Consider the following 17,128-nt stretch of genomic DNA (forward strand, 5'->3'; position numbering starts at 1 on the left):
GTAATATATGTATTTAGAAAACAAAAGGGAACGACAAGACATATGTTGTACCTACAAAAGAAAAATAATTTTAAATCCTCATCAGCGTAAACAGATGCAAATTGATGTGTATTTTGGGATCTTTGTTTTATTTTGTAACACCCCTACACTAAACGGCGGAATGGTTTCTCCCGCCGTGGCAGCGTCTGCCCTGCGCAGCGCTGACAGCAAATCAATGAAGCCAGTCAAACAAACAGGGCTGGGCAATCGAAGTTGGGACAATTTACGGAGGTTTCTGTGGCAGGATAGACGACGACAATAAGGATATGTATACAGATAATATGTATAGAGTTCTATTTTTGTGTCCTTCAGCGGAGTAAGGAGGATATCCATACCTAATCATTTTCTACTTATTACAAGGAGTTTTATGTATTTCTCTAGACAATTGTAGCTTTGGTGAAAGAAAAAACTACCCTCCTCGTTCGAATTGAGGATGATTTTTGCTAATTCTGGAAACCCACTCAGGACTCCGTATCGCAAACAGGTAAACATGCTCAAATGTACCAGCCTTGAGACATAATACGGCTTACAAAGCTGATAGAAGTCGTTAAAAAGGCTATATCTGACGGCAGCTCACAGTCTAAATTAACTTATGGGCGACGCTCAAACAGAAAGAAAACTTCCTTTGGTTTCGGCTACTTATGTAACGTTAAGTTGAAACGGCAGTGTTGTGTTCCTGTGTGTGATGAAGCATTCAGATAGGCCACTGTGCATAATGTGAATACCTGCTCGCCCGTTGGAGAGATACAGGCCTATAACCCCGGTGGATGCTGTATTTAATAGGAGCAAAAAATGTCGACTAACACCTCTAATTGCACTTCTCCATATGTTTGATTACAAATAAAGTACACGTGAGCTCGGCAATGCACACCACTTCACAGAAACTCGACCGAACAGATGTTTGACATTTCTATAGTTTAGTATTCTTGCTTCGTTTGGACCAGTGAACATTGGTCGGCTTGTATTTGGTTATTTTCAGTTATTTGAAACCAAATTTCACCCTTTTTAAATGTAATTCATATACCCTCTTTCGCTTGCAAATTAGTTTCCCAGAATAATAGTATGGATGTTCCTTCGAGATGTTCTTCTTCTTAAAAACTCCCTTTCGCGAAAAGATTTGAATAAGCATATTTACTCTGAAGTGCTCATGCTGTTATCCTGTGGCTCGAGCTCCATGGGCGAGGCCTGTTACTGGAAGCCTTGTGTATTTCCAGTTCGGATATGACAGGCTCTGCCGGTCTGGGGCTGGCTGATAAGATGCCGTCCTCTCCCCATCACATCTCTCACAGTCCTGCAGTAACCAGCTGCGTGTATGAAAACCAAATTCTCTCCCAGACCTCCAGAAAAGGGAAGTTGCAGAAAAGGGAAGTCCTGAAGCCCAGACTGAACATGTAGCTCAGGGCTCAGAGGCAAACATTCTTTCATGTGTGCTGCTGGTTCATGTTGGTTATGTTATGAACTATTACTTTATTGTAATAGTACAAGTTTAATACGAATACATCATGAAGGTTTTTTCCCAGATATAAAACCCCTTGACCTATTGATTTTCCACATTTAATTGTGTTTATTTTTCATATGTCCTGCCCCATACAGGTCAGGTTGTTATTGTTTTTGTTGTAGTTGATTACAGATATTTGTATGGAAGACACAGTTTTCTATTATCTCCATAGCATCTGAAAGGGGATAGCTGCCGCTTAAAACAAATAATGAAGATCCTGTTAATAATGCAGTATTTACTGTTTTACTGTAAATTTACTGTTCACGCCATTTTTATTGAGTTGTTGAGAAATAGGTTCTAATTGCACACTGGCTTTACGTCTTGTATTTGGATGTAAACCCTGAGATGATTGAGATCGACCAAGTATGATTTCACATGCCACTTTTACCTGGGTACCAGGCTTTTTTTAAATAAGGTTTTGGTGCCAAACAGATGTTTATTCAGCGAAAGTTAGGGAGTAATTCCAGTTTTTTTGGTCACGATTTTACCATTAAATTTGTGACCTGGCTGTATCCTAATATGCAACGCTGCTAATAACCTCAAACAAATCAGGAAAATCTATTTGCGGTCACGTCAGTTATTGTTTGTAAATGAGTGCTTGTCATGAGGGCAACTGTGACATAATTCACATTAAAGTAGTGCAGTGTGTTGATAAGGTTTTTCTTTAATTTTCCAAGAAATGCTAAATATGTTGTGACTACTCTTCCTTTATCACATATCCATGTAGCAACAGTAGCAAAATTATTGCTGCTGAATGTATGGCGATTTACCGAAGGACGGAACTATTTTGTTTGCTGAAAGCAAGCTCATTATTTGAACTTTGTGACATGGACCAATGCTTAAGAGAGCAGATGACTGGTTGTTGTGGTGGAAGAAATGATGACTTGTGCCACCAATCAGTTGGTAAACAGTAAGTCAGACTTATTTCATGGGAAAGGCATGTGAGGCTGTTGACCAGTCAGTCACAGGAGAAGATCGTCTCGTCCTGACTTGGGTTGCTCAATCCTGTCAGCACTTCATGCTTGGGATTCCATCAGCTTCCTCTCAGCTTGTGATTTCTCAGAGAGGGAGGTGTGTGTGTGTGTGTGTGTGTGTGTGTGTGTGTGTGTGTGGGTGTGTGGGTGGGGGTGGGGGGGAATCAGTGTTGGAGAGTAAAGAAGACAAATCCCTGAAGGGTAGAGCTACGACATCTGTGTCTTGTAAACATAAAGCACAAAGTTTCCTGATCGCTGAAGGACTTTTGCTTTTTCCCCCTAGCCAAAGGAGAGGCGTTATAAGCAATAATTAGTACAACTGGCACATCAAAATCCCAGTGGCAGTTGTTTAAATCAGTTTTATTCAACCTCAGTGCAAAACGGTAGATTTTTTTTCCATCAATACCAGCGTTCATTCAAAGCACTCTGAGCATATTTATAAAGCTGTTCATTAGTGAGAGTGCAAAGGTTAAGAAGCGACAAGCCCCCGTGGATCCTGATTGTGCTGACTGCGAAGGTGGGATGGAGATTGTTCCGCAGATATGGATCACTGCTCTGTCAAAAATTAATCCTCACACTGGACAGAAACCAAAGTGATACTAACGACTAATACGTGACTATCTGCCTGACTTGGCGAGGGCACACAACAGGCCTTTATTGGTTTGTGTACACGTGAAATCATACACAGAGAGAAGTCTAATCATGATAATCTGCTTTGTATCTCCCGCGTTTTCCAGACCCAAGAGCTAGCTTTCATCAGATCTAAAAAAACTCAGCAAGTTAGTGAATATACTGGAGTCTTTTGCAGCGTACTAATTTCCCTCAGGAGTTGGTGGAGAGCAATGCAGAGCAAAAAGAGAGCATGTGTTGGTATTTCATTCAACAGATTGACAGAAACACATCTGTAAATGATGGATACTCTGTGTGTGTAATATATAAGCAATTATTTGCTAAGAACTTTGCATTTTCCACTTTTTAAAATATGTCAATAGTGCATATTCAGCTTGTAACTGCTGCCCCAAGGTGGCCGCACAATTTGTTATTGCAGGTTTTAAGAGCTTAACTTCCCCATAACAATATTATTTCTGCTGACGTGCACAGGTTCATCTTCTCACTTTGCTGCAGTAATGTACAAGTGTACTCCAGGGTCTCTCAGTATACTGGCGACACTCGACCACACCCATTAGGGATGCTGGTTGTGGGCAGAGCCGAATCATTTATGTAGACCTGGGAACTTTGAACCACGACGATGAATAATAGTATTAAATTACCACCCATTCTGAAGTTGAATCCAACCTAGTTTTTTCTGTGTATTCCAGCCACTTGTTGCCTCGTCGTCACACCCCATGGCTCCACCAAGCCCGAGCAACCACAGCAGCAGCAGTAGCACTGCGGGCTGGGACCAGCTCAGCAAAACCAACCTCTACATCCGAGCTCTGTCCCCTTCAACCACAGACCATGACCTGGTCAAGCTCTGTCAGCCGTGAGTACTTCCTCTCATCATTATCTGCTATTGATCAGCCCTTGACTTTTTGGCCTACTTAGTTTCAGAGTTTTATAGAGCAGTTGGAATTAGCAGTGTCAGTCATTTTTTTGACACATTTCTTAATGTAAAAATAAGGTGTAAAAAGAGAGATGTAAATATGCACATTTATTTTATAACATTAGAAAATAGTTTTGACTTTGTTGTAGCTTATAGTTATGTTATTTCTTTGTAATAAGCTGACTTTGAATGACACATTGAGCCATAAGTTAGTTTAGATATCATAAGGAAATCATTCATCATCATATAAAATAAACTGAATTAAAGATTGTATCATCTTTTTAATAATAATAGAGTAGTTTTATACCATCCAGAGTGTGTGATGAGACACCTTAGGATGTATGTGTTCATTTGAAATGATAACAAATGCAGCCGGGTTGCAGACTTAGCTTGAACATGACAAATGTATCGTGGAAACCAAACAAGGACAAAGTGTTGATGATGAGCACGTGTGGGACAGCAGCAGACACATATCATGTGTGTGGATAAAGGAGAGGCATTGTCATCATTGGGCTCATCCACAGTTCTCTTTGTGCGCTGAATGCCTTATATTTGCTAAGCAAAGAAACCACTTTGGTGCTTCTGAGATTTGCCACAAAGCCGCAAAGGCATTCTTTGTGTTTTTAGAAATGTATCACATATTTAGATTGGCCTCAGCAGTTATTCTTCTTTTATTTTATTAAAAATGTAGATGGATAAAGAAATAATCCTCAAAATGCTTTACTGTGATTTTTACATTACTGTTATTTTTACTTTTAATTATGGATTGATCGTCAAATGGGAGGACTGTAGATTGAAGAGCAATCTAAATGCCATTGTATATTTTTTCTTTTTCAAATATGACCTAAATATTGGATAAGCTGGTAATTACTGTCTATGTACATTTTGAAGGTTGTGCAAGAGCAAACATGCTAAAGCCACAAATGATTTGAGTTCACATGAATAAAAGGTCACAAATTCATGCAGTTACACCCATTTCTACATTTATCCTAACCCCTGGCTAAATTACCCTTCTGGTAAACTGCAGAGTATATCGTGGCATTATCACGGTGACTGTAGATCACAAAGATCATTTTTACCATGATACCTGAGCTGAATGTATCTAGTTGGATAACCCACATTGAAGGAAATATATTTGAAGAGAAGCATATGTACAGTAAATCACTTCCAATTTTGAAAATGTTCAGTTCATTGAGCAAATTAACTCTTCTCAACTGTGCAGATTGAAAGCAATATACTTTTTTTTTACCTCTTGTGTGCCATTTAAAAAAAGTAACGTGTCTTTGGTAACTCAATCTTTATACAGTTTCATACAGTGGTTCACTTTTAAAAGGACTGTTTAACTTTGCACTCGCATAGTGGGGATTTTCAGCACCACATGGAAACCACTTCCTGTTTCTCATATTTCTATGGTGATGTCATAGATTGTTGCTCAACCCTCCTCCCTCTCTGCCTGTTTTATAACTGGCTCAGGCTGGTATAATAATCCAGCTAATAATGCCTCGCCTTCTTGCTCCTCCCCTAGGTATGGTAAAATTGTATCAACAAAGGCCATCCTGGACAAGACTACAAACAAATGCAAAGGTGTGTATGAAGCTGGTTTTCTCTTTCTGTTCTCCTCCAAGTATTCATCACGGAATCTACCTGCAGATTTGTCATGAGAATCTAATTCCAGAATGTTCCAAAAAAATTGGTAGACGTCCAATGTGTCAAAACATTCATTCAACAGCTATGCAGTTGTGTCAGATGATCCGGCCGAGTCAGGAAACAGACAGCCAGGCTGCCTCAGGCTGCCTCCCAGCTGATGTTATTTTAAGCCTCAGCCCTTGTCTGTCGGTTTGTCACTGCTGTGGGCGCTTCCTCGGAGGAAGTGTCCGACTCCTCCTCTTTCTGCTGAGTGACCGTCTTGGTCCATTTCTACTTACTAAGTCTCCCTCATGCTGATGCATTGAGATAATGTTGTCACTCTCTTCTGGATTATACAGAACCAGGTTAATTGGTGGCTCTCAGTGAAAAGGGACGCTGTTAAAGACCTTGATTGGATTTCGACAGGGAAGTGTTGTTACAAATCAAACACCACTGTTGTGCATTTACCAGAAATGATAAATGCAACATTTGACCGTTTCTTCCTCTTTATTTTTTTAATGGCATTATACAACTGGATGGAATAAAAGTGACAACATTTGAGCGAATGTCCCCCGCCAAAGTATCTGCTGTCTTGTTCGCTTGCTTGACAACTCTATCGAAACTGAATAAGAATTAACTTGATTTTACTTTTCCTTGATTGTGTATGCTCCCTGTTTCATGCGAGATGGAAAATATGTCACCGTCTGTGTCGCCATTTGAATGTGCGGTTTTCACCGTAGAAAAAGCAACCACTGTAGCTTCCTAAGCTGCCCTTTTTACAAGTTTGGTGGTCCCTCCCTTTGAGCTTTGTAGCTTAGATGGCAACCATTAAGAGTGAGGAGTGTACACACTACTTTATGACTCGTATGAGTACACCGTCCGGGTGCATTTGGCCATACGCATCTGTGTGAATGCACTTGTGCACTCAAATAGCAAGTGTTAGTACACAAGAACGTAAGGTGAGACGCAGCAATGGCCAGGGATTCACTTTGAACTACCAATGTGACTCAGCTGAAAGCGCCCTGATAGATTCAGCTGCAGTTGAGGTTAGGAGCCATAGGTTCACCCTGTTTGTACCCCCGAGGACAAAGAGCTGACCTGAGCCATGAACGTCACACTGGTATCTGCTTCCACAGCGCTTTTCTACCTCTCCTTACACACACATATACACACACACAAACATGCACACCTATATACAATGTACACGCTGTTAAAAATACCAATATAATGCACTACATACATACACATTGGAAATTCATATAGTGAGCCACAGTATGTAAAGCTTTGTTACCTACCAATGAACACACAACCCATCACCATCCACCACATAGAGGCATAGGTCAGCTCACACAATGCTGAGGCTCACTCGTTTATTTGTTTGTGACAGCTGTATAGAACATTGTCCTAACTCCGCTGCTTGTCTCCTCAGGCTATGGCTTTGTGGACTTTGACAGCCCTGCTGCTGCTCAGAAAGCTGTGGCTGCCCTGAAAACCACTGGTGTCCAAGCTCAGATGGCAAAGGTGAGGATTCATTACAGTCTAATCCTGATATCACGCTCATACACGTCACCTAGTAACCCTGTTTCTATTCCATCTGTCTGGCGAGGAACCCTAAACCTAATCTTTGTGGTATTAGAGAGCAGGAGGAATCCTTGACTGCGGAGTGTAAGCTCCCCAGCCCAGGGTCTGTACGCTGTAGTGACTCAGAGAGTTGGTTCATGAAGGAAGCATGATATCAGTAAATATACAGTTTGTATCGATGGAGGGAAAGTTACAGTTTAGACACAATTTAGCAGCAGATTAACTGAGGGACTTGCATCCGTTTTCAGAAGCAATGTGACACATGTGCACAAGGTTGTTGAAGTTTGAATGTCTCAGTTTTCAAGTGAATAAAGTGTCTGTTTGATACATAATGACCTGCCAGGTCACAATGTCAGTTACATATTTGTTTTGACACGACATTCACAGTGAGCACTTCAATGTATTAAACTATAGTATAAACTGCAGCACTATAACAGCATGCTGTTTTTCATGCTGCCCTCTGCATGGTGCTTCGTCTTTCTCTCTTTCTCATTTGTCTCATTCTCTCCTCCATCTCATCTCCATTTCTTTTTCATTTTACATCAAGTTTGACTGGTTTATAGTCTATATGTGTGCATTTGCATACGAGTGGGAGATCGGTGTGGCTGACGGTGGTATGACGTACCAGAGACATTATCCACCAAATGGGCATGTTTAGTGAGTGGAGGCTAGTCTTTCTGTCTCCTCCAAAAGAACCCGTACATGTACATTTCCCTGAAAGAATAGTTTACTTAAACCTTGCAAAAATGAATTAATGAGGCTTGATGCTAAAAATATGTTAAAACATTGGCAAAGATGGCAGGAAATACAAAAAGAAAATACGTCAGAGGTACAGTAGATTCTCATGTTGAAGAAATGGATCAAACTATTGCATTAAAGGTGCCCAATGTTTTTTGGACAGACCATTATTAACACACAACAGATCCAGCTTTAGGAGATTTTCAGATTAAAAGTTTTTAAGTCTGACTATAACTTTACTACACTCTCTGACGTCAGAAAAGGAAGTAAATAATTATATGTGTTGTTATGGTAACAGGAACCAGGCAGGGGAAATTAGTTCCCATACGACACTAGGAAAGAAGCCTTTGCCTTATTTCCCTGTCTGGGGATCTGTAGAGCTTCTTGACATGCCTCTGTGCACCCATTTTACTTTTTTAATTAAAATAGAGCAGCTCCAAGGGGCATGCTAAAGTTTAATCTTCGTATTGTGGAAGGTAAATGCCATTATAAAGTGTGAGCCTTTCACTCCAGCTTTATTCTCACTATTGCTGAAGCTTGTTTGGACTTAATGGACTCTTTGACAAAGGTCCCTTTTCCTGTTTTTTATCTGCCCAGGCACCCTTAATGGACTTTTCTCATTATTATTTCAAAGGCAGTTGGTGGGAAGTGGCCAGATAAGAGTTTCCCTTCTTTTTATCATGTTTTTCCAATGAATGTCTTGTAATACTTCATTATGTGCTTCCCTTTAGGTGTATGTATATACAGGATTCACCTAACGCACATGTGTAGAATACGTTATTAATGTACTCAACATTGTATGTCATGGAATTAGTTTAGATGTTTTTATTAAGCTGCGTGACTTGCATTATTAGATGAATAGCATTGTTTAATATTGTTTCTTGTGACCGGAAAATCACATTCCAATCTCTGGATCAAAGGCTAAATGTGGGCAGAGGAAGTGAAAGAGCAGCACTCCCTCTTTGCCACACTTGTAAGGACCCTTGAGAAAGACATTCAAATTCACAATTGCTTCAGCGGAGCTGCTGAGTGGCCAACAGAAAAGACTGAGACGGTACTGGGCACTTACCGGGTGGGAATGTAGGGTATTTTGTTCCTCAACAAGAAGCAGACATTCTAACCTAATACATCCTGGTTAAATACTTAAAAGTCAAAGAGTAGCCCCCCTCCATTAGCCACAGCTATCTTCATCAGCTCTTCTTCACCAAATGTGAGTTAGTCACAGTTAATGACTGATTCATGGGTGGTGACCCATTCAAACACAGACAGATGTCTTATCTCACTGCCATGTTGTTTTTCCTCCAGTTCTCTGAGCCTTTTGTCATACATACTCTTGGGTAAGAGTATCACTGAAGGTCTTATGCTCTCTCTTTCTTTTACTCGATCATCCCATCAATTTTTCCATTTGTGTTCAGGACCAACTCCCTTGATTGGACTCCTTCCCTGTGTTTTGTTGACTATTTGTTTGCCATTTTGTTCTAATGTTGATTTTACTGCCGGTGTACTACGTTTAGTAAATGAACCTGTCCCTGTAGCTGACTCTGAACAACACAACGCTGATGAATATTTATGGTGGGAGGCCACTACCAAGGGACTTGTTTCCATGTCTTATGTTTCTGCTGATGCTATTAAAATACAGCAAGAAATCAGCTGATGTGAGCCACTGTGGGCCGCATGCATATGGCTTTTCATCACTGCTCACACTGACCCTTTACTACCTTAAACCCCCAACAGAGACCGATGGGGAAAAAGCACAAACATGTTAACCCATTACTAATATCCCTTTTTAGAAGTCTTTTAAACGTTCAGCCATTTCCAGCGATACATGATATGGAATTCTAAGGAAACTCCCTTTCTCTTTGTTACTAAAGCCAGTGGGATTATGAGACCACAAAGGAATGTTTTTGTGTTTTCCAGGTGTGTTTTCTATACAGTAATAATTACATTACCTCTGGCTTCTTCTTTCCCCTTTTTTCCCTGTCCAGCAACAAGAACAAGACCCGACAAACTTGTACATCTCCAACTTGCCTATGTCTATGGATGAGCAGGAACTGGAGAACATGTTAAAGCACTTCGGCCAGGTCATATCCACTCGTGTCTTGAGGGACTCCAGTGGAGGCAGCAGAGGAGTGGGCTTTGCAAGGTCAGATCCTTGTATTATTCATTGTCAATAACTCCTGGTCCTGAAACAATGTTAATATATTGCTTTTTCTTTTTACTGGTGCCACATATAGCCTTTTAAATATGTCAAATATGACATAATGGTAAGATTCGAACAAAATAAAGAGCCCCCTTTACTGCAGTAATCAGAAACATCACCACTGTGCGACTAGTGAAACACAGTGATGTTGTAGGGGCTAGCACTGGCTTTCTGTGTGGGTTCCTTCCGGGTTCTCCGGCTTCCTCCCGCAGTGCAAAGACATGCAGCTGATGTGAGAGTCATTGGATGTTTGTCTATATACAGTAAGTTAGCCCCGTAAGATACTGGTAACCTGTCCAGGGTGAATCCTGCCTTTGCCCAATGTCAGCTGGGACCTGAACAGGATACATGGTTAGATAATGTATGGCTGTACCAGGGAAATGGAATGGTTGTCAGGGAAGGGAAACAAGTGGCAATATCCGGTTTACAACATGAGACAACAAAGACCAGGGGAAATGTGTCTTTTAAGACACTAAGGGATCGGTAATACCAACTACCAATGATAAATTGTTTAAAAAGATTTCCAACACATTGGTGTTTGCTAATTTCTCATTATAAAGTTCCCAATGCAGTGCATTGTCGAATAGGTTTCATTTCTGTAGAATAATACCTTAGTACACATAGCTATGTTGATGAGAAAAAGGCGTCGAGAACAGTTCATGTATGGACAAATAGAAACGTTGTATAAGAAATAGTTTCATAATGACTGGGTGATTTAATTATAGTCACAATGTTTGCTTCCAGCAGACATACTTGCACAACCTGACGTTTGATGGAAAGACCTGACAGGCAAGGCCAAGGTCATAATTTACATACATCACAATGCATCATAGAAAAGTTTGTGTGAGTGGGTGTGCACTACTAGGTTTGTGTGGCTAAATGGTGGAGACAACGCAAGTTTTATTACAACAAATGTACTCTTTGGGCTTGCAATCTTTCATATTGAACACCTCTTCTACGTAGACAGGCAGTTCACTAATGTATTCTTGCCCTGTGTGTCTTTTATAATTCAGGATGGAGTCAACTGAGAAATGTGATGCAGTCATTTCTCACTTCAATGGGAAGTTTATTAAGACACCTGCAGGTGTTCCAGGTAAGACTTACAGTGTAATGATCTTATATTTCCAGGGATGCACTGCATGTCAAATATTCTAGTTCAACTACCATGTCATAAAATAACATGTGAAAGAAAATAACTAAATGTATCTTAGAAATGGCTTTTAATGTGTACAGTGTTAATAGGCAGGATAAAGTGGTCAGCCAAACGATTCTTGCCTCCAGCTGGAGTCAGTGAGTCTGCTGCTCATATACTCTCGGCCCTAAGGGGGAAGAGCACAGACAAAGAAAACGTGAGAGGGAGCTGCTCTCTGTGGCCTCCGCTCCCTCTCTAAGCTTTTTAATTGGATTATTAGACTGAAATAGTCTCTGCTGGCCTTGCCTCCTTTAGGAAGAGGAGGGGATTACAGATTCACAGCTGCCAAGTTGGGTGTCTGCATTCCCAGGCTGGCTAGTAAATGTGCACTCCCAGGCTTCAGGGAGGGAATGACTGTATAGCAAGCAATAACAGACAGCAGTGCGTGTGTGTGTGTGTGTGTGTGTGATAATGTTTTAAGGCAAACCTTTTGATTTATTCTCTCGCCACTTATCTTTCTTTAGCACCATCTGAACCCTTGCTGTGCAAGTTTGCTGATGGTGGACAGAAAAAGCGACTAAGTCAGCATAAATTTGGCCTGATTGGTCGTGGTTGGGGAAGGGACGGCGACAACAGGCTGGTAAGTGGTGATGGGAACCAATCTAAAAATAATAAAGGACACATTTCCAATGAATCTTAAATGTTGACTTTGTTGTTTAATGTATAGAAGAGTCATCTTCTATACATCACATAGATCCTTTTAGTAGCTACTGATTTTTGTAATCAAGGTTATGCTCCTTGTTGTTATGAAGTAGTTGGTAGTCAAGGGTGCCATTTTTTCAGGTGTGAGCACAATAGGTGCACAACGCACGTCATATGATGATGTTGTGTTGGTTAAGTGTTGCGTGCTTCTGTTTAGTTGCCAAACCTGTGACTTCTTTTGTTTCCAGGCTGGAATGACACTCACGTATGACCCCAGTGCAGCTGCTATGCAAAATGGGTAAGCGACAACCACAGATTAGATCACTCTGTCGGGGTCACAAGGAAAAGTAATGTACTTAACTTACTTTGTTATTTGATTGAATTCCACTTTATTCTGTGTCCTCAGATTTTTTCCACCCGCATACAGTATTTCAAACAGGATGATCGCTCAAACATCCATGTCTCCTTACATGTCTCCGCTTTCAACATACCAGGTTTGAGTCCCTCCCTTCAATGACAGATCTATAGCTTTAATATTGTAATGCAAAAAAAAAGATAAAACATTGCACTTATCAGTTGACATGCGATGACTAAGCTCATATGTGTCTTCAGAATTCAGAGACTTGCCCTCTGGGGTTTTTGAGGTGTGGATTAAATATGTGACAAAGGCCACAGTGGCCTTTCATGCTTGTTGGCGTGCCAGTCGCAGTAGCATGTGATCTCTGGAAAAGGCAGCTGTTCAATGTCCGTGTGTTTACAGAGTGTGTTTGTGTGGTGTTACAGGTGCAGAACCCATCCTGGTTGTCCCATCAACCCTACATCATGCAGCACCCAGTAAGAACAGAATCTCGCAATCTTCTCATCGTCACAATTCTATCTTCCTTTTTCTCTTTAATCCAAACATTTCCCTCTGTGGTTGTAGCATAATTGAAGAAAATAAATCTGTAAACAGACCGACACAATATGGGAGAGTAGTTACACATAAGGTAACGCTGATCCTCGAAGATTTACAGTATAAAATGTTTGTATAGGAATGTAAAAACGACTGCTTTGGAGAGGCTATGTGAAGCAGTGGATTTGACGACAGATGCCGAATATTTTTTTTTTATCACAGATGGGTTTGATCTGAGAAAGAAGACTCCTTTCGTGCTTTGAAAATAAGCCAGCATAGATGAGAAAACACTGCTAGATGCATCAGGCCAGCCAAGATGCTCATAGACAACTTGCTCAGCTTGTTACATTTCACCTTCTGGTGTGGGCATTGGATGTGAAGCCTGAGATTACTGTTACTCTTTGCCTGAAATCCAATCCTGCAACAAAACAAAAAAAACGTACAAATTATACATATAAGATATTCTGCATACTTTTTTGTGACATTCTATCTTCTTTTAAGCCATATGATTTTTTGAAAAGTATCAAGTATCGCTTGTTATATTATATATAACAAGAATATTCTCTAAGTGACTTTCTGTGCTATACAAAAGCTGCATACATTCTTCTCATCTGGGCACACTTTTCTTCCAGGGTACTGTGATATCACCCTCTATGGACCCATCTATGTCACTACAGCCTACTTCCATGATGGCTCCTCTTGCGCAGCAGATGAGTCATCTTTCTCTGGGCAATGCTGGAACAGTGAGTGAACTATGCATGGGATCAGAAATGAGTTTGCACGTTATGCTTATTTGAGAATGAGGTGTTCTATTAAATTCATCTCATCTATCTCATTCATCGTGCAGTTCATAGCCGCCAACACAGCTATGCAAGGAGGATATATCCCACAGTATGCACACATGCAGACACCAAATGTTCCTGTCGAGGTGCGTGGATCAACATTTCTGCGGCCCGATGTGTGTAAAGCATTATCATGATTTAAAACTGCAGCTCATTGTTATTTTCCGTTCTCTTCCAGGAAAATGGTGCACAGTCACAAGTGGATTCATCTGGCAATCATTCTCCATATTCATACCAACAAACAAAGTAGTGCTGAGGTAACATTTGGACAACCGCTGAAAACAATCATGTCTACAAATGCAACGGATGCTAAGGATCTTTTCACTGTTTTGCACAGGTTCTGCAAATGTTTAAGTGAGACTATTTTTGGTATCATTTTCAGAATATCTGCATTAATTCAGTTCAAATCATTCATTCATTTATATATATATATATATATATATATATATATATATATATATATATATATATATATATATATATATATATATATATATATATATGCGTGTGATTTGAAAAAGTTTTATTTTCATACTAGAAAACGTTTATTTTTTATCAAGGATTGACACAGGATACAAGGATGACTCATGTGACGAGTTGTTCAAAGTGCATGATAGTAAATGTCTTTTGTTAATATTTCCAGAGTATTTTATTCTGAGGACTTTTTTCAGCCAAACATTTAGAAAATTGTGTTTTTGTGCTTGCTGTGTGAGTTTTGCTATGGTGAAGTGTTACGTGTTGTTTTCTTGTAACGTGATTTGTCTGAGTACTTTAGATTGATCTTGCTGTCTAATTAAAATTTGCCTTCATAGTTTTGATACAGTAGTTGCACAGAACACCACAGAGAGCAACAATAAGCAAAACCATGGTGAGAGCTGTTGCCTTGGACATAAGCTATGTAGGACCTTTTTAAAGACATGCTATTGCTTTTCCCCTCCAAACTGATATAGACATTTTAGGAAAACATTTTAAATGAAATGACTCCACATCTGAGGATTTTATTGAAGGTAATATTTATTTAGTAAGAAGACTTACATGTGTCTGGATGTTGGAATGTGTTCCCTTTTGAATCTTGCCTTTTTTTATCACTTGGTATTGTACATTAGCTGATATTGAACTTAATGGGGTGGGGAATAAGAGGGCAAACTTACTTTGTTTATTGGTTCTGTTTTCTTTTGTCATTTTGGGTGATGTTCATTGTTATTTTGATGGGGTGTGTCTTTTTCACTTTCAACTGAGAAGCTAACGGGAAACTTAGACTTACGATTGTGCAAAAAACCTCAACGCCTTGTAATAGAATTTAGGCAAAAGTTCAGCGAGTTGGGGGGTTAAATGAGAGGAATGTGTACATTTTATTGCACCTCGCTCTTTGACAGGAAACAAACAAACCAGGCACTTTCAAATGTAGTTTACTTCACCAAAGATTGTGAGCTAGTATCACTGAGGACATCCTGTGTCTCTTTAACTGGGACGCAAGTGACTCTGCAAACTAGATTGCAGTTTGAACAGTGTGCCTTTTTTGTACAGTTACAATAGTACACACACACACACACACACACACACACACACACACACACACACAAGCATACGGGAAGCCCTGGATCCAACAAGAGATTAATTTAGTGCTTACTGAAAAATGGAAATGAGTATAAATTTCAACTATAAAAAGATAATACTTTGACTTAAAAATAAATAAGAAAAGTCGGATAATTTTTGATCGAAGCAAGCTTTTTGATTATGGTCCTCCAATAAGCCTGTGATTCAACCTGGTGGTCAGTGAAACCAGCTATCTACCTCAGAGTTTTCTTCCTCCTCTGTACTAAGTCGGGTTAGCAGGTCCAGCCCGCCCTTCCAGACCAAATGCCACGCTCAGGAGCTGGCCACATACAGCTATTTCCTTATAGGTTGTTTTGAATACTTTTGGATTTTCCTTTAGACCTATTTTTTAAATGATGTATTATTGTAATCACTAGGGCAACAACATGTTTCTACTCATCTTCACACACTCAATTTCGTGGTTTGAAAAAAAAAAAGCTGCTAGAGGCTGACTTTAACATGGTAAAGACCAACAATGTCAACAAAACGTCATAAACATGTTTGTTGCTTTGTCCAGGGTCTCAGCAAACAAGCAGCAGCATTTCCACTGTAGTCGGCTTGGGTGGGAACCAACGTAAAGGGCCACTGCGATTATGCTTGAGATTTCTGTGTAACACCTGAGACTGAGAAGTAATTCTGTCTTGTGGGGTTAATGCTGCTAATGGCGTCCGAACCAAGTGCCATAGTATCTGGGTCAAGAGCTACAGAGGTGCACCTAAGAAAAATTGCTCATGTAGGTATCCACCATGTTGAACAGTCATTAAGTTATATGAAAAGAGTTCTAATTTATGACAATTGTTGTACAGACAGTTTGAGGAAATTTTCATAGAGAAAAGTTTATTGATTTTATTTTTTTTATCTTGTGCCACACAATTGACAGTGGTAACTTGTCTGTACAGTTTAAGGACTCGTTCCTCTGTCATTTTGTTCTAGTGTTTGTTTAAGCCAAAGACTTTTGTTTGTTTTCAGTAGAAGGTCACCTAAGGTTTTTTTCTTTTCATTTCTTTGGCATTTGTGAATAAACATTTTCAAAGTTTTCAACTTTTAATACATGGTACCTCTTGTCTTTATTGTTGAGAGCTATGTCCTTTGTCTTGAATCCTGATTACAGCCGTTTTCCATTTTATTGAGTGTAGCAGGTTGCTAGCCTTTGATTAATGATGGAGTTATGTAAATGCATCATTTGTGTTGTCATCCAGTCAATGGTTGAACAATAATTTTGAAGATGATGATGGTTGTTACTGGAGCTTGGCTGCAGCCTCAGAGGCTGGAATCCAAGCACTGTCTCTCACTTTTGTCTTTTACATTTTGATTTATGTTTAATAATGAATCTGGCTTATAGCAGAATTTTGAAAATATGCATACTTTAATGAATTAACTTTCTTCAGACAGTTTGAAACATCTCATTATCTTTATTGCTATTTTTAAACATGGGACAAATTAAAGATACTTGAGTGGTTTTCCATTGACAAGTTCAAAAACACAAATATGGAAACGGAAAAGAAACATCTGTTCCGATCCCCCATCAACGCAGGTGCTGACAGAGGTCACTTTGCTGTCATTTTTCTCCCCGATAGCAGACTCCATTATGTGACAGTGACCATCTCCTACCTAAACATTCATGATCCAATATCTCAGAGATTCACTCAGTGAATTAATGAGACATTATTATCTCTTACGGCTGCCAAGAAATAGTCTGCCATGGACGAAGAAGTTACTGTGATGTCATTGCAAGATAATTTTATTAATGAAAAGATACAAACAC

The 17,128-nt window shown here is 39.8% G+C and overlaps 1 protein-coding gene across 1 annotated transcript; it reads left to right on the forward strand.

Moving 5' to 3' along the window:
* The first annotated feature begins 246 nt into the window (after nt 1-246).
* Nucleotides 247-14,162, forward strand: LOC137782799 (RNA-binding motif, single-stranded-interacting protein 1). The gene is made up of 13 exons (XM_068572435.1): nt 247-523; nt 3,831-3,994; nt 5,580-5,638; nt 7,110-7,201; nt 9,985-10,142; nt 11,213-11,292; nt 11,856-11,971; nt 12,282-12,331; nt 12,440-12,527; nt 12,817-12,867; nt 13,558-13,668; nt 13,773-13,853; nt 13,946-14,162. Exons 1-13 carry the CDS (start codon nt 473-475, stop codon nt 14,015-14,017), a joined length of 1,173 nt encoding a protein of 390 aa, XP_068428536.1. The 5' UTR covers nt 247-472; the 3' UTR covers nt 14,018-14,162.
* Nucleotides 14,163-17,128: the final 2,966 nt, after the last annotated feature.

The sequence above is a fragment of the Clinocottus analis genome, unplaced genomic scaffold, assembly GCF_023055335.1.
Source record: "Clinocottus analis isolate CAN_PGR_092001 unplaced genomic scaffold, fCliAna1.0.p SCAF_12, whole genome shotgun sequence".
NCBI lineage: Eukaryota > Metazoa > Chordata > Actinopteri > Perciformes > Cottidae > Clinocottus > Clinocottus analis.